The following is a 21,952-nucleotide window of genomic DNA, read 5'->3' on the forward strand; positions in this document are numbered from 1 at the left end:
AAATCATGTGCTTTCTTTTGCCATGAGCCAATACATTTGCTATCATACTGCATATGGCCTCGTTAGCCTTGTCGACTAAACCTAGTTGCATCACATGCTAATTGAACTTCTCCCACAGTCAAACTATTAAGAACATCTATAAGGACGTCATTTAAAGTACCAAGATGGAGTGCTTGATGTTGAGTCTCTCTCAAAATTCCAGCCAAATGCTTGCATTTTAAGAATGCATTTAGAAGCTCCATATGCTGATCCTTAGCTTGGCCTCCAGCCCACCCCCACCCCCAAAAAATTCCACTCGACTACAACATGGCACCCGCCCCCCCCCCCCCCCCCCCAAACGCCCCGCCCCGCAAGGCCCCTTTTCAAAAAAACCCCACTCCACACAACTCCCCTACGACATGGAACCCCGTCACCCCTCCCCTTCCCCCAACGCCACTCCCCCAACTCCCCTACAACATGGTTAACTATCACAATGGAGAACAAGTAACCCTACAATTCCAAGCTCTCCCACCAGACGTGAAAGCCATAAAGCCTCCTTGCATGCCTAGAGTAATTTGTACATTCTTGTCAATGGATTCAATCATTCTTGCCTATGAATTTCCCTAATCCCTCATCTTTGAGTGTCTTTCCTTGATTGATGAGTCTAATGAGAGGGCAAGTGAGTAAAGTAAATAAGTGAGTTCACTGGTATCACTAAGCTATACTCTCTAGCCCATTCATTCCAAGCTTCAGTTGCCATTTTCAATTCATCAATCGCAAGTTCTGTTCCATTCAATCCAATTGAATTCTTGTGTAAACACCCCGAATAATGCAATATGCTTAACAAGTATAACATTCTTTTGTTTTTAAGACTTAATATTTCAAGAAATGGAAAAAACAAGTGCTTAAGATGAATATGACAATTATTTAGAAAATTACAATCATAGTCATAGCCGCCCAATCAGATCATATAGCTGGAAGTGTGTACTATCTTTTCTTTAACCCACTACGTGGATCCCATGAGGATGGGAAATTTTATTGCTTTGCTTGGCAATTCGTCAAATGTGCAAATGTGGCTTACACATGTGAGGTGCAAGTTAGTTATTTAACAATGTGGAACCTAAAACTCCGAGATATAAGTTGGTGTCAAAGGCAAAATTTGGAACAAGTTCTATTTAACATATACTAGGTGATAACCTAGTATCAAAAATCGACCTAGATCACTTAATAAGCCTTAAGTGTTGTTGGTGACACTAGAGACTAGGCATGAATTAACTATCTAATGTTAGTCCAAGAGCTAATGAGTACTCAACAATAGGGTGATAAATTTACCCAATCAATTTAAATACTAGCTGGTTAGATCATTTTTCTAAGCAAAAAATATTTATCAAATTAACTTTCAAAATTAATACTCTAATATTTATTTTAATGAAAAATGGATTAGCAAAGCTGCCACTTGGCAAAACTTGCCCATGAAATTGACTAGATGATAGTTGGAGGCTAGAGAGGGAGAGAGAGAGAGAGAGAGAGAGTCATTTTGGAGGTGGAACAACCAAAGAAAAGATTATTGCAAGGATCACGAGCCAATAGGGAGGGGATTCCAATCAGCTATTGCAGCATTGACAATAGGCGACAACTTGAGAAGGCCGTACACGAACAAGTGTCAAAAATCAACAACGGGCAACAACATTTCTTGGGCTTCATGGCGGCGGGCAATAGCCTCAAGGACGGTCACAACAAGGTAGTACCTGACTACCTTTGTTTCTTTGTGATAGAATTCAAAATTTTCTCTTTCCACCATGCTCTCTCATCCTCCAACCATTTCTCATCTTTACTCAATGAATAACAATAATTCCAACCATTACAGATGGAGATTCTGATGAATCTTTGTTGTAGATCCTAATTTACAACAAAAATTGGGATTTGACAACCACCTCAGTAAGTGTGCTGAAATTTGAAGGCCTAGCCTATAGACTTGAATTCCAATCATTAAAAGCCATTGGAGGTGGAGATTTTGATGATGTCTATTACAAACCCTAATTTAAAGCAAAATTTAGGATTTAACAACCACCTTGGGAAGTGTGCTCAAATTTGAAGGCCTATAGACTTGAATTAGGATTTAACCACCACCTTGGGAAGTGTGCTCAAATTTGAAGGCCTATAGACTTGAATTTTAATCACTCAAATTGGAAAAATTTCAAGAGATTCAAGAGGCCATTCAAGTAACAATGATCTAAGGCAAAATTTGTTACCCGAGCATCACAGTCAATGCCTATTCCCCAAACAAACCAAGGGGCAAATTGGTTTGAAGGCTTATTAGAGAGCGAAGAAGATTTAAGGAATCTTAGTGTATTCCATACACGTTGCAATACAAGATAAAGAAATCCACCAAGGGCACCAATTTTGGGGCCATCATGTTGTCCATTGTCCAAGATTAAGTGATGAATTTGAAATTTTGAATTTTTGTGATATTTCATCTTGTTGTAATTAGTGCTTACACAAATTATTACCACCCTATCCAAGGACAAAGACTGATTTCATCTGCCATAACTTGTGAGCATTCATCAATGGTCAGTTCTAATGCACTTTTCTTTACATATAGTAAGTGCAAAGGAAATAATTTTAATAAATAAATAAATATGCAAAATAATACGAAGGATTCAAAATTTCTTTTCTCGTATCATCATAGCCCTCCAACTTTTATTCAACTATCCTCAGCTAAAAAGCTTAATATGGTTGACGAATGTCTTAATAATCCATCATACCTTTTTTATCTATCTACAATGCATCTATTGCGGATAAATTTTTTAATTTTAGCAAGAATTTTTGTGTCACAAGGCCAGTTATTACAATTCAATCCTTGTGAAACAAACTATTCAAGTTCCAAGAGTTACTATGTTTCTTCAACTTCTTAGGAATTTTCACTTATGGATTCCTCTGGTTCTGATGTTGTATAAGACTTTAGAAAACTTACATCGAAAGCAATATGTATTTTTGGATCAACAAGAGGCTCAACTTGATAAAATACTTGATACTTTGTCAATTACTTTGAAAGGTCCAAAATATCTATTGGAGGGCTTTGGAAAAAATGAATTTTGGCTTCAACCTTGTTTTAGCCTACTTTTATCAAATTTCAACGACGTATTAAGCAACTCTAAAAGCTAAATGCGAGGGAATAAAGTGATATTCGATGATGGAGTGGAAGATGATAATAGATGGGGCCAACTTTAGACATCTACAATTACTATACAAGAGTTTACAGCCAAGAAAACTAATGTAGAATGCGAAAAATTGAGCTCTCTTTATAGAAGAAAGAAAAGAGCCAATGTACAAAGGAAAATTGTAGTAGCACAAGACAAGTGTCAACCACGTCATGACGTGTCACAATTGGTGGAACACTTGGAAGCTTGTGTGACTATTGAGAATAGATATAGTCAACATTAGTAAGTTTATAGCTTTCAACCTTGCTAATTGTAATTATCTACTCTCATGGATATGGATTATACTTCAAGGCTTAATCCTTTCTGAGGGCAAGTTGGATCCTATTAAGCTTAAATTCCCATCACAAGCACCCAATAAGATCATTAGATAAAAGTGTTTATAGTATTTTCTTTAATCCACTGCATAGGTCCACCATAGCCTATGATCACTTATCACAAAATAATTAAAATGATACAATGTTTTTCTATCGTGTTACGATACCTTGTATTCTTAGAATGTTTAGACTGGGATACATTATGAAATGATACCAACCGATGGAAAAGACCAATGCCAAGAAAGAATGAGACAAAGGAGATGGTAACCCTCTCTCTCTCTTGAAGATCCAAAAGAAACGCAACCAACGGGCCCGTAGATAAACTTTGCCAATCCCCTGGAATCAATGTAAGTGCATTTAAATGCCAATTTATCCCTCACACAAGTACGAGTGAATGGAGTCATCATCTTGAAGGGATTCTTGAAGCTAAAGGGCTGAAATACGGCAATGAGAACTAAACCATGGCATGAACAGATTATGGACAGTTTCAATCAGCTTCAATTCAATAGCCATAAGTTTTTCTCTATTATCCAGACTGAGTGCTCCATTCATAAAAGGAAACCTAAGCTTCAATTTGAATCAATAATTTGTCGATTGGAATTATGCAGCTACAAATATTCCAGTTTTAGTGACAAGATACAATGGGCATGCATTCTAATAGCAGGCAATAAAGGCAAGAGCAAGGGATATAAAGTCTTAACATAGCAAACCATAGATTTATTAATGGAAAACCAACACTATGGACCTCAAGAAGAACCTCAAATCTAAGGGCACCTCAGCACACTGAATGCCACCATGTGTGATAATGATACTAGGCACGCAACAACACATAGTAAACTACTAAAATGGATCGGATAGTTTTGATTGGGACCCAAACTAGGGAGGCCAACCAATTCCAATTCTCAAGGTATAATTGGCAGAAGAGAAATCCCAAATAATCAATATGAAATGAAAGAGACATCTCAACGCAATGAAGACCATGTGGGAAGTGTTCATGGCTTGGGTTCATGAGCACAAATAATGAAGATCAAATGAGTGGTTATTATAGTTAGCAAAATAGTGGGCAGCCAATCTTCAATGAAAGGGAATTGAGGAACAAGATTATTTCATCCAAATATGGTCACCAATTCTCATTTCCTTCCAACCTAGAACAGTGGACATCCAAGATTGAATCTAATTTTGATATCTTTCCTAGAAACGATGAACAAAAGATCCCCTTTGCATTTGAAGGGCTTTGCACATACTTAGTGGCAGTACATCAAGAGGAAGAATCGGCCCATGGAAAATCAGAAGGCTTTCAAGTCACTAATGGTGCAAGTGCTTGTATCTCCTGTTGAAAGGGAAAAAATCTGGGCCCATATTGATTACGAAAAAAGTAAGTTTTTATATATGTTACAAAGTGTTTATATTGATTACGGAAAAAAAATATTATATATCATGTATAAACCAAATACAACAGATTCAGCAAGCACAACAAGACGAGTGTAAAAGGTACCCCGGGACCAAACACACAAAGGATCAAGAGTTTTGGCTCTCTCTTGCAATCTATTTCTCTCTCCCCTCTAGTTCAACTTCTTAGTAGTACTCACAGAGAAACTAAGAGGTATGGATGAGATAGCTTGAGATGAGTTGGGGTTATACTAAAGAGCAACATTGACTTTATTGGCCAAGTACTTAAGCCACCATCTTTAGAGTTAAATAGAGTTCTAGAGTGGATGCATTATCCAAACCAAGATGTGCAAACCTCAAGCTTGCTAAAGGCCAACTTAATCGTAAGTATCACAATGACCCTGTGGTTGGATGATGGATGTGTCTAGCAGCTCAACGCGTGACGGCCAACTTAATCACAAGTATCACAATGATCCTATGGTTGGATGATAGATGTGTCCAGCAGCTCAACACATGACTGAACTTAGTCAAATGCTAGAAGTATTGCCCAACTTGTCATGGCAAGGAGCTGACTCCAGCCGACACCCCATTATAGTTTCTTTGTTGTTTTGCTGTTTCATAGGTTAGGTTCAATTCCTACAACCATGAATCCTTGGCACATACTACAACAAGGGATGCTTGGGACTTTATTTTCTACAGATCCATAGACACAAAGATTTAGCAACCCAGCCCAAGAGCTGCATGACAGACAGTACAACTTCTTTGAGACTCTGCCACCGACACAAGCTGGATAGAACTACAGTGTTATGTAGAGCTATGCTGCCCCTCCCCTTGCTGCCAGGTCACAGTTACAGGACTACCTGAAGATCCAAGCATTCATCTCTCATCATCATGAGTGTCATGTACAGCTAGGCTGCCCCTCCCCTTGGTACCATCAGACATGTTGACATCCCTCCACTATACCATATCTTTTAGGATACCAGGAGAACAAGGCACTCTTGTACGCACAGATGGCATTACCTTTTTCTTCAGTTTTCTGTGATTTCAAACAGGACATGCCATGGACCACTTACATTCATCATTTGGTCTCAGTTCATTTTCGCTTTTAGTACATGACTTCCTTTCACAAACCAGTACCACATTTAGCATCCTAGCAATCACTAGAGTTACACATCTCCAACCTTCAAAATCAGTAGAAATTTGTCATTTGGCAAACAGATTTCGTTCATGAGTTATTTAGTCCTGTCTACTCTTTCTCTGATCTTGTAGCATATAAGGTAGTAGTGAAGGCTTTTGAGTTAGGACTTTATCAAAACAGTGCTATCAATGTATTCTTTTCCACTTTAATGAATGTTTCTCTGATCTTGAAGCACACAAGCTAGTAGCGAAGGCTTTTGAGTTACAATTTTATCAAAACAGTGTTACCAATGTAGCTAAGTTTGCTCACATTCACCAAAACAGTAATATCCAGCAGCCTAAATAACCCTGCTTGACAACAAACATGAGATTCATTACTGAAAAATAAAGCTCAATCCCTACCCACGAGGGCACCCAGCCTTGTATATCATAATATGTTGGTTTGAATAGAGGGCCAGGATCACAATTTAATGGACCTGTCGACAAATCCTGCCAAAAAACAGAAGAAAAGCGTCAGTAAATCTGTGCCAACACAAAAAACCAATCCCATCTCATAAAGAAAGTGCATAGTAAAAAACATATGCCAGTCTGCATAAGCAACAGTTGTATAAGCCACATCTCGATAAGTCAAAGTAGTTGACCAATTTTTAGAAGCGTTATTCAGCTCATACCGTCCGAGGGCAAGTCAGCCAAAGGGATCTGCCCATCCAATTTGCTAACTGCAGCATCAAGGACCAATAAGAGACACTTTTGAGTATGATTATTAGCAAAGAAGGCTACAGTCTCATTTGTGACACTTAAAAGCAAAACTGTAACACACTAAACTTAAACCTTCCATGATGTTTAAGCAGAAAATTTTCATCTAAATCAACCACTTTTTTAAGTTTAAAGTCCAGATATTAGACCAACCAAGAAAGCAGATATGATAGTCATCAATGAAGCTCCCAAAAAGCCTTCCCATGTCTTCTTAGGAGAAAGCTTGATTAAAGGTGTGCGCCCAATAAAGAACCCAACAATATATGCAGCTATATCATTTATCACAATCAGTGATGCTGGCAGTAAGAACCTGCAAAACAAGATTGAGGTCTTTCTTTCTAGCATATAACATTGAAAAGATAATTAAAGACAAAGGGCAATGTTATGAAACAATCACAGAATTGAAAAAGCCATGCACCAGTGGCTAAAGAACCCATGCTTTTGAGAGGTCATGTGCTTAAGGTTTGATCATCACAAGCGATGGATGTCATGGGGAGCAAACAAAATATACATGAAGCCTTGATTGACAGCATCCTGAACAACTCTCTCGTGGATCATCTATTTCCAGGCTTTCCAAGGTAAAGGTAGTAATACTCACACTTGCATGTTTGGATACAGATGAGACTTTCCTTCTTTAACAGCAAACATGACTGTGTCATACTCAACAAGCCACTGACATTTAGAAATAAACGGCTAGAATTGGCTATGTTTAAAGAGCATTTGGACTTCACATTTCTAAAATCATTACAAAGCTTGTTGCCATGTTTCCCTGCAGTCTGAGCTAATGCTTCAATCAACCAAAACCCAAGCGTGACAGCAAACAAGTAAAAAGCAAAAAACATGAGAGGATAGGCATCTAACTCACCATCCAATCATGGATCCAATCTGTCTCACCTGGACAAGGTACTTGTGGTGTAAACAGACCATATTCTACAAGTCTGAAGTGATACCATATGTAGAATGCTCGAATGCACATTAAGCTTGCATTTCTCTAACAGACACCACCAGTATATTACTGTTCAGTATGTCTCCTCTTAAGAAAAGGAGAAGTTTTCAACTTTATCTCAAAAATGGGCTTGCACATCACAAACCATGAACCCCTTTCTCCACATTGACTTCTCAGCCACCATTCACAATTTTTTGCATGAAACGCCTTTATTTTACACTTTCAAACCGATAGTGCACACACCTTCGGCAATATTAACAGAATCCTACCATATTAAAGTGACACTCTTAGGTGGCATTGGGCCATTACAAGTCTTTTTCTACCTATGGCTCCGTTTACAAAGTCTTTTTTCTTCTTCTTTCTTATCATCTTCTTCTATGTCTTCCCACATCTTGAGAATCATGCTCTTAAATTCTTCTTCTAGATTTTTGTAGTTAAATTGGGGACAGTTGGTTGTGTGGTTGGTTGATTGGAATTGAAGTTTTTCTCACATATTGTTGAGTGCATCCTCTCTATTCTTCACTTCATCTTCTTTAAGTTCATCGTGCTTTGGTTGTGCCTCTACTTTGGCTCCTTCAGGTTGATCTTTGACCTTGGCTTCACCTCCATCTTTATCATTCTTGTCGTCAACATTTGGTGTTCTACCCCCGCACAAAAGATATTTCGCTCCAGCCTGAGGATCCCCCACACAAAGTGCTAACACCCTTCTATTCTCATTTTCTAACACAGTATCTCTATATATCTCATCTTCATCCAGGGCAACATGTACCTTCAAGCCGGTCACCATTATGTAAACTGAAATGTGCACTTTACCATAACATTCTTGGACATTGGACACCCTGTTGGCCCCAAAATTGGCCCCCCTTGAGCATTGGACAACCTAATTTTTGTAGAGAATTAGAATTTACAACAAAAGTCTCACTGTTGTCCACCAAATCTGACTAAGAACACCTTCAATTGGCTGAGAAATGTTGAGGTATTCAAAGAATGGGATGGAGAATGTGAACGAACGTTGAGGAGAGAGAAATTAGAGTTTCCAAGTGGCAAAAACCCCAAATCTGCTTGCTACCTGCTCCAACCAGTAATAAATGCACTCACCTGCTGCCTGGAGGCACCAAAATGCTGTCGCCAGCTCTCAACTACAATTGCAAACCCCTGGGATTCACCAAACTGCTGTCACCTATCTCTTGAGGGCCTCTAGCTACTATCGCCTGCCTCCAATGGCTGATTTCTGCTCCAAAATCAAATTGATAATCTCTCCTCTCTCTCTCTCTCTCTCTCTCTCTCTCTCTCTCTCTCGTTATATGCACTGAATGAGTCTCTCCCAACCCCAAAGAGCCTTCTCTCCCATTGCACAAGCATTTTGACAAGTGGCAACCTTCTAATCCCATTTTCGAACTATTGTCTACCAAATAGTTAATTTTCAAAATTGATTAATTCAAAAAATTAATTTCAATACTTCTAACCATACCCAAAATTAGATGTGCCCATCCACAATTTAATTGGCTAGGCCGTTTGCAACCTCAAGTGGTCCCCAACCTTAATTGACCCTTGGACAAGCACAAATTAATTAATTAGTGCCTAGTCCCTAGTATCACCACTAAGACTTAATGACCAATTAATTACCCTAGGGCCAAATATACACCTACTGACATCCAAAACCCAACTGGCATAACTTGTTACAACTTTTGCCTTTGACACCCACTACTTCCTCACGATCCTTTGCCTATTACCATAAAATAACTACCACTGCATCACATGTGCCTTACATCATTGCACATTTGATTATTAAATTAATCATAAGTTACTAGGAAATCATCTCAAAACTTTCATGTCCCCGTGACAGGCCTTCCCCTTGAAATCCATGCAATCATCCTCGATTGCACTACAATGTGTCAAAGCAAAAATATAATGCACTAGAATTTCCATAAGGCATCACAATCACAACATTGACCACTATTGTCAATCATGTCATAAGCCCAACACTTGCTGAAAATTTCCAATCAATATAGAACACAAAAATAGTCCAAAACTATTGCCTGAAACTCATCATATGCATCCTTTTCTCATGTTTCTCAACCATTCTAACTAAACAACCACAATAATGAACTTAGCATAAACCATGACTGAAACTGTCAATGGCGTTCACTAAGCATGTTATTGTCCATAGTACCAACTGATAACTATTAAGACTGAGCATAAACTAATCATATGCTAATCTAAAAATTGATCACAAATTGCTGCAAATGTGATGTTAAATTTATCACAAGTTGAATGCAAAAATTGATGCATAACCAATCCAAACGGTAATCATAGACCGATCTCTAATTGATCAAAACTTGATCCCAAACTGATACAAAAATATAGTCGGAGAGCCACGGTAACAACCATACTCATCTGCATACATCTCATAGTGACTAGTACACTAAGAAGCGACCTCATGGGAAACAAACTATCAACACAGTACTTTAGATGCATGTTGAGTACTTCCAAACTCCACTACATACGAGAGTTGCCCGTAATTGGCAAAGGCGAACTGCTACCACCCCCTTGAGCATCAGGCAATGTTCTGGACCCTTGCTCTGCTAAACATGATAAGCCTACTTAACTCTAACTAAAAGGCATCTAGGTAAAGCTACAATAATTGAGGATGGCCTACCAAGTCATCCTCTTCCATCCATTTAGCATCTATTTGTGAATACTTCTAAAACCTCATCAAATACCTTCTCGAAACTTTTGCTCTGAACTCTCTTTTCTTATGTGCCAAAGACTATCCAAGTACCAATATCTCATCCAGCTCCTCAACCTCAAATTGAATTTCAGCAAATATATCCTCTAACGCATCACTACGAAAAGGTCTCACCAAGCTGACATGGAAAGCATTGTGTATCCGCCAATGTGGAGGTAATTTCAGCCGATATGCAATATCTAAGGCCCATTGTTTCTCATACATGAGACTTAACTTCGGATACAACCTCTCTCTTTCTTTCATCTTTTTCAGCTGTGCCTTTTCAAAATGCAACAATACATAATCGCCCTCTACAAATTGCAAAGTATGTCTATGGCAATCAATTGCAGTCTTTTGCTTTTCCAACAATCTCTAAAAGTGAATAAATTATCTTTTGCATAGGTTGCATCCAAGCTTTCCACGTAGCGATCTATCTTAAAGACCTTATCCTTAGTATACAAGATAGGTGGTATTTTCTTGTGGCCCTCAACAGCCTCAAATAGAGCTCCCACTATGTCTTATGGTCTGATACATAGCACCTCAAAAGATCCAACCTCAAATAGAGCTCCCACTATGTGACCCTCAACAATCTCAAATAGAGCTCCCACTATGTCTTATGGTCTGATACATAGCACCTCAAAAGATCCAACATTGTGGAATTTGCCTCTTCAGATTGATAAATTGTTTGCGGATGAAAGGATGATAAGAATTTCAACGTGGTATCCATATTCGCAAACAATCCCTTCCAAAAAAACTTGTTATCTAAGAATCTCAATCATTGCCGATTGACTTTGGCATACATTATATTTAAAGATATGCTGCAAAATAAGTGTGCCATATAATCAATCTTTATCTTCTTTCTCACCGCAATGAAATGGATCTATTTACCGAATCTGCAAATGATAGTCCATATCGCATCATTCCTTGTAAGTATCCTAGGAAGCTCAAAAATAAAATCCATAGCAATGCTCTACCAAGGCTTGTCTAGAATAGACAAGGATTACAACAAACCCAACATCCTTTGCCTATCATGCTTTACTTTCTGGCATATGATACATATCCTAACAAACTACTCTACATCATGCCTCAAAACTTGCCAGTAAAAGAAAAGCTCCATTGCTTTGATTGTAGCATCAATACCTCTATGTCCTACACACGGAAGCAGCATAACTTTCAATAATCACTCTAGGCCTCAACTGCTTTGTGATACACAATAGTCCATGCATCATCAGGAACCCATCTCTAAGCACAAAGTACTCATGCCTCTGGACATTGCAAAGTTGATCATAAACATTAGATAAATCCGAATCAACAGCATATTGAACCTTCATGACATCCAACTCACTATGATAGACCACACTAATGGCTGAAATTTGTGGCTTACGTGACAATGCATCAGTCGCAGCATTCATAGAGAGAAGACAGTAAAATCAGTCCCTAACAAATAATGTTTCCACGTAGACAATACATGAATTACAACCAATAGCTTTTTCTCATAGACTTGCAAATTCATCTCTGCACCATAGAGAAGACAATTCTCATAAGCCACAACTCGGCCATCCTGCATTAAAATAGCCCCAATGTTATTTCTACATGCATTACACTAAACCACAAATGACTTCTTTAGATTGGGCGATACAGGCACAAGATCTGAAGTCATCTTTTCCTTAACTTTTCAATGCTAAAATTTCCATTGTTGTCCATCTAAATGGCACATTCTTCTTCTACAAAGCATGCAATGGAGATGCAATTTCAGCAAACCCATGTACATACTTCTTGTAATAGAAACATAGACCCAAGAAGTTGTGAATCTCATGTATATTCTTCAAAGGTGGCCCTGAACGTATAGCCTCAACCTTTGAAGGGTCCATACAAATACCATCAACCGATACAATATGCCCCAAAAAGTGGATTTTATGCAAAAAGAGTTCACTTTACTTTACTTGTCATTAATAACCAGCCTATGCTTACGCAACTCATTGAACACAATGTCCAAATGCTTTCTCTACTCTACCTCATTCATTGAGTAGACAATATTCCCAACATTTACATTTAACCTTATCCTTAGTAAAAACCAAGTACGCTAAAAGGTGATTTTTCATTACTTCTGAAATAATAGCAATTGATACAATAGGGACAGGTTTCCCTTTCAACTTTACATCAAGTATATGGGCCTTGTCCTTATGCTAAATAGTGATCACTTTCGCATGTAAATCAATCACTGCATGCATACGATGGCATCATGGCATACCAAACAAAATATCACAATCCTCAAGTGAAGCAATAAAAAACTCTTCATTGTCCACATATTCCTAGATGTGCTACCGAAGATTTCCAATGAGTAGTGTGATAGGCTCTGCATGGCATTCCAACTTTCCCTGTGAGTCACATCTCATTCTCTCTGATGCCTAGACAACCTAGATGAGTTGCCATGTCTATAGGGATGAAATTGGCTCATGCGCCATTATCAAAGAATATGAAAGCATGTTGATCTCTAGTTTTGCACAACGCTCTGCATAACTCGATAGCATCATCATTGGGCTGATCACTAATAACATCAAATACCAATTCAACTAATATTTTGGGCTTCTTACCCTTAGGATCTCTCTGATTTTTTTATTTTTCAACTTGCTACCTATCGGGATAGTCCTTTGCAATATGACCCTCATGTTCACAAATGAAGCACTGATTTGCAATCATTAATTGCCTACGTTGTGCAAGAGATTTCTAGTCCTTTCTTTGTTGCTTTGACCTCTACCCCCTTTTTCAGCCTTTGATAATTTTTTATTTGGCTTCTCCCCACTCTCTTAGAAGCCCCAATTCTTCCCTTGCAACAAAGCATTGGCTGTAGCAGCAATCACTAAGAGTTGAGGCATACTAGAGACCATGGATTTAATGCCAAAATCCTTGATTCCTTCGGATAGTCCACATATATACTTTTTCACTTGGTCATGAAGGGGTGCGAGAGAGTAAAAAGTGACGAGCAACAATGCATCCCAAAACTTCTTATTGTGTTGCTCCAATCCTTATATTTCTTTACATCAAGCTTATTCCAAGCTATCATGATGTCCACCTCAAAGCACTTGTCAACCACCACTGCAATACATTCCCTTCAAGAAAGTAGATGGCTTTCAAATCTTTAGAGGATTCCATGAAGTTTACCCCTGAAAATGCTGCATCAAACTACTGAATGAAACTCAAAGCTTTCAACCTATCTTGTACACCACTGAAGGACTCAAATTTCACTCCTTTTTCACCATCATCATAGTCTTTTGCTTCCCCTTTGGGAGTCAAGTTGTCCTACACTAGCAATTGTAAATAGGATACATTTGCTATATTTACATCATAACCAAAACCAAAAGAAGCATTTGCATGACCAGGATTCATTCCTTGAGCCCCAAAAGCATTCGGGGTTACAAATGCATTACCAAACATGCGACTATGTGTCCCAAGCATCAAACCAATGCTACCGTACATAGGGTTTTGCATATCACCAACCATGCCCGAATACATTGGGCCTTGCACGCCATGCATTAGCTACTGCATACTATAAGAAGTTGTGTCATACCTTCCCATATGTGGTCCTTGTCCAACCATTGCATAAAAATTTGTGCTACCACAAAGGTATCCTAATTGTCCCAACATTGCATGCATGCCCGACTATCCAAAATTCATTGGATTTGCACTACCATGATAGCCTTGCATTTGCACGACTTGCCCCATAGGTACCAACTATTTCTCTTCATTGGCTTCTTTTGGGGCTTCAAGTAAAGGCTTTGGCACCATGTTCACTGCACCTTGCTGCCCTGAAGGTGTAGAAGATGACTTCTTCTCCTTCTTGCCCTTGCTATCCTTCATAAGAGCATTCAAAAATTGAACAAACTAAGGATCCTTTGTCAATTCAATAAAGAGATTTGCTACTGTTCTCATCCGATTCTTGAACTAGTCAACAAATTCCTCTTCCCCTTGCTAATCATCAGCCTCATTTTTCCTTTGAGGCCCCAACGCATCTTGCCCAACAGCAACATATTCAACTCAATGTCCATCATGTGAGCCTTGTCCAAGATCAAGCATTGCATTTCCTTCTTCACCATGTGAATGTCCATACTCTGAGACATCATCACTACTTGATTCCATCTCACAATATGAAGACATCTTGCTGTAATTACTAAGCTAAGCACAAATTCAGCACTAGCACAAAGCTTTGGCTTGCAATCAAGTGCCTTGAGCCCACCAAATCAAGGGATTTAGTGATATCCCAACAGTGGAACCATGAAACCGGCCTTCCTTCTCAAAGTGGGTGTTGAAACCTCATCAAGCACTTAATTACAACAATTAATAAATGAACATAAACTGAAATGCACACTTACCATAACATTCTTGCATATTGTACCACCTCTAGGCCCCAAAACTAGCACCCCTTGAGGTATTTCTTTAATTTGTATTGCTATTGGATGAAATATAGCTAAGATTTCACAATCTCCTATCTTAATCCCAAAATCCCCTTGCTGTCACGACCGATCAACAAGTCATTCTAACAACTTGCCCCTTGATTCTCACCCAAGACTTGTACAAATGGAATCACAAATTGACCAAATGCTGCCCCAAATCAAATGGGATGGGGTGACATCTAAAATCTGTGACAATTTTTCGAATTCTAGTTGCTGAATTCATTGTACAGTGCCTTTATCTACTGACGTGAGTCCCAAGCTTGCTCCTAAACCCTAAATTTTGCAAAGAATTAAGATTTGCAGCAAAAGCTCATTGTTGTCTATCAAATCTGACTAAGAACACCTTCAATTGGCTGAGAAATGTTGAGATATTCAATGAATGGACTGGAGAATGTGAGAGAACGTTGAGAAGAGAGAGACATTATAGTTTCCACGCAAAAAAAACCCCGGACCTGTCTGCTGCCTACTCCAACAAACAATAAATGCACTCACCTACTATGTTGAGGCACCAAAATGCTAATGCCAGCTCTCACCTGTAATTGCCAAATTGTTGTCACTTGCCTCTTGAGAGGCTCTAGCTGCTGTTGCTTGCGTCCAATGACTGATTTTTGCTCCAAAATGAGATCAACAGTACTCTCTCTCCCTCTCTCTTTTTTTTTCGTAAATCCCTCTCTCTCTCTCTCTCTCTCTCTCTCTCTCTCTTTCCCAAGTTGAACACATTGAATAGGTCTCTCCCAACCCCAAACAGCCTTCTCTCCCATTGCATGGGCATTTTGGCCAACTGGCAAGATTCTCATCCCATTTTCCAACCATTTTCAGTCAAATAATTAATTTTTAAAATTAATTATTTCTGAAAATCAATTTTAGTCTTTGTGCTACCCAAAATTAGATGTGCCCATCCACAATTTAATTGGCTAGGTTGTTTGCAACCCAAGTGGTCCCCAGCCTTAAGTAACCCTTGGACAAGCACAAATTAATTAATTAGTGCCTAGTCCCTAGTGTCACCACTAACACTTAATAGCCAATTATTTCTCCTAGGGCCAAACTGACACCAATTGACATCCAAAACCCAATTGGCATAACTTGTCACAACTTTTGCCTTTGATACCCACAACTTCCTCGAGGTCCTTGGCTTATTACTATGAGATAACCGCCATGTGCATCACATGTGCCTTACAACACCGCACATTTCATTATTTAATTAATCAAATGTTACTAGAAAGAGCAATTTGCAAAGCACCTCAAAAATTTCATGTCCCCGTGGCATTTTCTAGGTTGAGCTATTCTCTTTCTAGGCTATATTCAAGGTGGCCAGCTCTTTTGTACTAGCCTTCTAGGCATTGTTATAGGTAGCTTTCTTCTCTCTCCTCGCTTTGGATGCCTTCTCACTCTTTTTTCTTTCTCCTTGTCTCTCGTTGGTTGGCTTGACTCCATTCTTCAATCCTTCCACTTTGTTTGTCTTCATTTACTTAAGGTACAACACAATCCACTACTATGCAATCCACTTGGTCTCCGGTCGACTATAGTCACGATAATCACATCACTCAAAAGAATGACTAGAAAGAAGCTCCTCCTCTAAGTCATCAAAGCTCGTGAACTGACATCTTCAATCATGCCATCACCCAAAAATTTGCATTTTGATGGAAACATAAAGAAAGATAAAAGTCAAGGCAATCAACTAATCAACTATAGAGAGTATAGATGCACTGTCTCTCAAGAAAAAGTTGTCGTCTACAACTAGGAAGCTATCGCTTGCACCAAGATACTATCATCCATAAAACGCAAATTTGCGCTTTGTGCAAAACACAAAAAATAGATGTCGTTTGATGCCTAAATGTTGCCACCTGGGTCCTAGAGACTATCACTTGGCTGTCAAAAATATCAAACAGGCAGTGAACCACCTGTACAAGATGTAAACACAACAAATGCAAGCTGAAATTTTGTGTTTTGAATATATGGGCTGCTCCTCCGTGATGAAAACATGTTCTTCTGCAAGAAATCTCTTGCTTGTGTCCTCACCTAGATGATGATACCATGTGAGAGTGCACAACGAAAGAGAAACACAAACATAGAGAGAAGTAAAGAGAGAAAAAGAAAGGAAGCTGAAGATGAAGGAAGAATACTGCCTGACTGAATAAGAATGCTGATACAATGATGGTGGACTGATCAAGCCTTGCACGCAAACTAGAGCATCAATGAGGGCACAAGATCAGGCTAATGATGATGGCAATACCAAGCACAAAGAGTTGGAGCATCGAAGTGTCCACCTACAAAGGGAAGACTAAAGACTAAAGAGTGTGTGTCCCCGTCAAGTGGGGGGGTTGGTTATAAATAGCCATAAATGCCCAAATTTGATTGACCTATACCCAACGGGTGCCAAAAAAAATGGTCAACACTAAAGATGAGTGCCATAAAAAGTAGAGGTGACGCTGAAAAAATCCCAAATGACAATGACAATGTCCAACAGGTATAGACAGATTATGAAAAGTAATAATTGGCCTAGGAATGCACATAAGAAGCCGAAAAATAAAGAAAATGCACCTAAATTGCCAAACAATATATGTCTTTGCAGTCAAACTCTAACAAGAACTCACGACTAGGAAATGACAGACGGACATAACTAACATAGATAGGCTAACACCCCCTATTAAATTCTAGGAGTGTCTAAAAACCCAACAACGGCATGTGATGAAGCATAGAAGCCTAGAGATCAACTGCGTTGTCCTATGTGGAACAATAAGCCACCGCTAACTCAGAATCCACGATCCGCTCTCGAACATAGTGATACTGAAACCGGTCTATGACTCACATAAAGCGGTAGTTCCTTCAATTAACACCTGACTTTTCACACACACACACACATAAACAAAGACCTCACTCCCTCGCTCAACAACACATTGGCCCCGAAGATCGGCGCCCCTCTCGATATTTCTTTATCAATTAAAAGACGGAAAGTTACAAAAATGAAATGTTCCAAAATACATAACCTGTGAACATTTGTTTTTCATCTTTTTTGAGTAAATCCCAGCTGCATAAGGGCAGTACAGTATGACGAAGAACATCATCCCTTTTAGGAAAGCATTTTCTGTGACCATAACTCAATAATTCATGTGCAGAAGTGCAGTCTGCAAAACTCTATATTTACTGTTTTTACTGTCCAGTATATCCGGAACAACATCCCTTTTAGGAAAGCATTTTCTATGACCATAACTCAATAATTCATCTGTGGAATTACAGTCTGCAAAACTCTGTATTTACTATTTTTTACTATCCAACATATCCAAATCAACATCCCTTTTACCCTGGCATCATTCCAGCAATAAAACAGTCCCACAAACAGCACTAAATCAGAGCTGAAAATCCCTCTTTCTGTGTGGCATGGTCATCACTTTCTTTAGTTCCTACATTGGAGAAGCCAACAGTTGCTTCTGAACCTAGACAGTGAGGCTAAAAGTGCAAAGACAACACAAAGTTGTATCTTCGATGAAATCAGCCCATCATGCAAAGCATTTCCTCTGAGAATAGAGAGAGAGTTGACCAAAGGGAGCAAGCTCTACCTCCGTACATGAGTCAGAGACGAAGAAGTACTCTCCATAGCTCATGAACTTGCAGTGATGTGCCCCCAGCTTCGCAAAACTTTATTCTTAGATCTACCCCTCATACCTATTACGTTTTTTTTTAATGCTCTCTCGCTCTTTTGGCAATTTGTGGCGCATGGCATACATGTAACAATTTTCCCTGTTTAAACCTTCCAGTCTAAAATTCTCCATGGTCCGTGCAAAATTTGACCTCCGCACAAACCAAAGAATTAATCCTTGTGCAAAAACGAAGATAATGACGTGAACAGATTCTGGGATCCAAAAATAGTAACTCCCTAAAATTTAGGGATAGTGACCCCTGCATCCCTCAAGTTGTTCTTAGCAACTTTTATGATTGCAACCACACCAAAAAGTGTAATGTGGCTCAATTATGGTGACTTTTATTCCGTAAGCATTCTCACATGTGCATCTTCTGTCTTGGCCAACAGGCTCATTGTCTTGCACAATATCTAGTGGCTAAGCATACAGTCCCAAACCATTGGTATTCTATTCTTCAGTGCCCATTCAATATGGAACCGGTCCTAAGGCTCAGACAAACCACTGGTCCAATTTTTCCCAAGGGCTGCCTCTTCAGGCCATGCAAAGATCTCGGCTTAATCCAAGAGAACTCTCGGGATAAAAAGCAACAGCAACTGAAGAAAAGAAAAATAAAATATTTATATAAGTAAATAAGGAAAGCAACTGCAAAAAGTATCACCACCTGGTGAATACCCCCCTCTTGAAAAAAGCAAGTAACATCAAATGCAAGCCATACATGCTAACACATGACACAAGATGATAACAAGATTCTCCATGTTATTAGTGCCATCACATGTATCACTTGCTAACAGATGACACAATGTGATAGTATGAGTTTTCCCACTACCATTTGTGCCATTGCAAGTTCAAGTCTCACATAGGTGGAGAATCACATTATGTATCCAACTATGATTACTAAAAGCCTTTCTAATATACATGTTTCCAGATGCAACACAAGGCAGTAGCACATATCCCTGAACTATTAGTATCACAACATGTATAATCATTCAACTGAAGTGTAACAAATACAACTTCAAAGCACTAAGATTTCATTCAATGATACACATGTTAATGCTAAGTGTGAACCATACATTGTGCATCATTCAATGAGATGCAATTTTCAACTGTACAATAGAGAATGCACATTGCTTCAAAAAGCATTCTAAGTCACTGTAGGTTCCAACAAGAAAGCTTCTTGGTAAAGTTGCAATAACTGAGACGAATCTGTCAATTCAGCCTCTTCCATCCATTTGGCATCCATTGGTGAATAGTTCTTGAACTTCGCCAAAAATCTTCTTATAACTCTACTTTTCACTTTCCTATCCTTATGTCCCAGGATCTGCTCAGGAACTAGAATCTCATCTAATTCCTCTACTTCAGGTTGTTCCTCTTGAACCATATCTTCTAGCACTTCACCAATAAAAGGCCTCAATAGACTCACCTGGAATGCATTATGAATTTTCCAATTCTCTGGCAATTTCAGCCTATATGCCACGTCATTGATCTTCTCTAAGACTTGAAAAAAGCCATAGTAACACATACTCAGCTATGGAAACAAATGTTTCTTACCCTCCTATTTTCTCAAATGTGCCTTTTTAAAATGCAATAAGAACAAGTCATCCTTTTTGAACAAGAGTTCCCGATGATGACTATCAACAGCTCTTTTCTGTTTAGCTTGTTACTTTTCTAAGGCATACTTAACCTTTTTATATGCTTCTTCCCACTCTTTTACATAACGATCTGCTTCAAAAATGTTATCTTTTGTCTACAAAATGGAAGGCAGTTTCTTTCCACCTTTCACAATCTCAAAAGGTGCTTTGCCAGTACATGAGTGCATTGTATTATTGTATGCATACTCAACCAATGGCAAGTAGTGCTTCCAAGAAGTCTTATGATCTGAAACATAACACTTCAATAGATCTAAAACAGCCAAAATTGCTTCTTCAAACTATCCATCAATTTGTGGATGGAAAGAAGATGAAAATTTCAGTATAGTGCCCATGTTTTCAAACAATGCTTTCCAAAACAATTTAGTCATTCTTGGGTCCCTATCATTGATAATTGACCGTGGCATTCCATGGTACTTGAAGATATTTTGCATAAATATCTTTACCATGTGTTCTAACTTAACCTTTTTCCTTACAAGAATGAAATGTGCCTATTTGCTGAATCTGCAAATGATAGTTCAAATTCAATCATTCCCTGAAGAAGTTCTTGGAAGATCCAAAATGAAATCCGTGGCAATACTTTCCCATGGCCTTTTTGGAATAGGCAGTGGTTGCAATAACCCTGGTGCCTTTTGTCTATCAAATTTGACCTTTTGGCATACAAGGCAAGATCTGACATATTCATTAACATTAGATCTCAAGGCTGGCCAATAGAAGAAAGTCCCTACCACTTTGACTGTAGCATCAATACCACGATGTCCTGCATACAGTGGAGCATGACTTTCTAATTAAACTTTTGGCCTTAGTTGTTTTGTAACGCATAGTCTTCCATACATCATGGCAAAGCTTTCTTTGAACACATAATGATTATGATGTTGGCCATTGATCAATTGTTCATAGATTTCAAAGAAATCTTCGTCATCAGCATATTGCTCTTTCATATCATCCAATTCATGGTGATAAGAAATTGAAACAGCTGACACATGCAGTTTGCAAGATAAAGCATCTGCAACTATATTCTTCTTGCCTTCCACATGCACTAGCTGAAAATGAAACATAGATAGGAACTTTGCCCAACACATATGTTTCTCTGACAATTTAGCCTGTGTGAGAAAGTATCTAGCTGATTGATGATCTGTTTGCACTACAAAATCAGCACCAAGCAAATAGTGCTTACAACTAGAAAGTGCATGAATCACAGCCAATAACACTTTCTCATAAATTTGGTAAGTCCTTTCAATGACAGAAAGTGCTCTAATCTTGTATGCCACAACTCGGCCATTCTGCATTAATACACCACCAATGCTATTTCCACATACATCACACTGCACTACGAATGGCTTAGACAGATCTAGCAAAATAAGTATTGGATCTATAGTCATTTTTCCCTTCAAACATCTAAATGTTGATTTCTCTTTGTCAATCCATTGCCATTTGACATCGTTCTTTTCAAGCACACGTAAAGGAGAAACTCCTGAACCTAGATAGTGAGGCTCTTGCCTTAGCAAAAGTGCAAAGAAAACACAGAACTGTATCTTCGATGGAATCAGCCCGTCATGTAGAACATTTCCTCTGAGAGTAGAGAAAAAGTAGACCAAAGGGAACAAGCTCTATCTCCGTACATGAGTCAGAGACCAAGAAGCACTCTCCATAGCTCATGAACTTGCAGTAATGTGCCCCCAACTCCTCAAAACTTCATTCTTAAATCTGCCCCTCATGCCTATTACGTTTTTTTTTAATGCTCTCT

The 21,952-nt window shown here is 38.7% G+C and overlaps 1 protein-coding gene across 1 annotated transcript in view; it reads right to left on the reverse strand.

Moving 5' to 3' along the window:
* Positions 1–21,952, reverse strand: part of LOC148026839 (phosphatidate cytidylyltransferase 1-like) — an 88,368-nt gene that overhangs the window by 18,803 nt on the left and 47,613 nt on the right. The window contains exons 5-7 of the mRNA XM_087691378.1: positions 6,950–7,106; positions 6,712–6,759; positions 6,443–6,529 (exon numbers count right to left, since the gene is read on the reverse strand). Coding sequence (XP_087547504.1) covers positions 6,443–6,529; positions 6,712–6,759; positions 6,950–7,106 — 292 coding nt within the window. The remainder of the gene's footprint in view (positions 1–6,442; positions 6,530–6,711; positions 6,760–6,949; positions 7,107–21,952) is intronic.

Source organism: Lygodium microphyllum, chromosome 13, assembly GCF_053477565.2.
Source record: "Lygodium microphyllum isolate KBCC chromosome 13, Lygodium_microphyllum_v1.1.10, whole genome shotgun sequence".
NCBI lineage: Eukaryota > Viridiplantae > Streptophyta > Polypodiopsida > Schizaeales > Lygodiaceae > Lygodium > Lygodium microphyllum.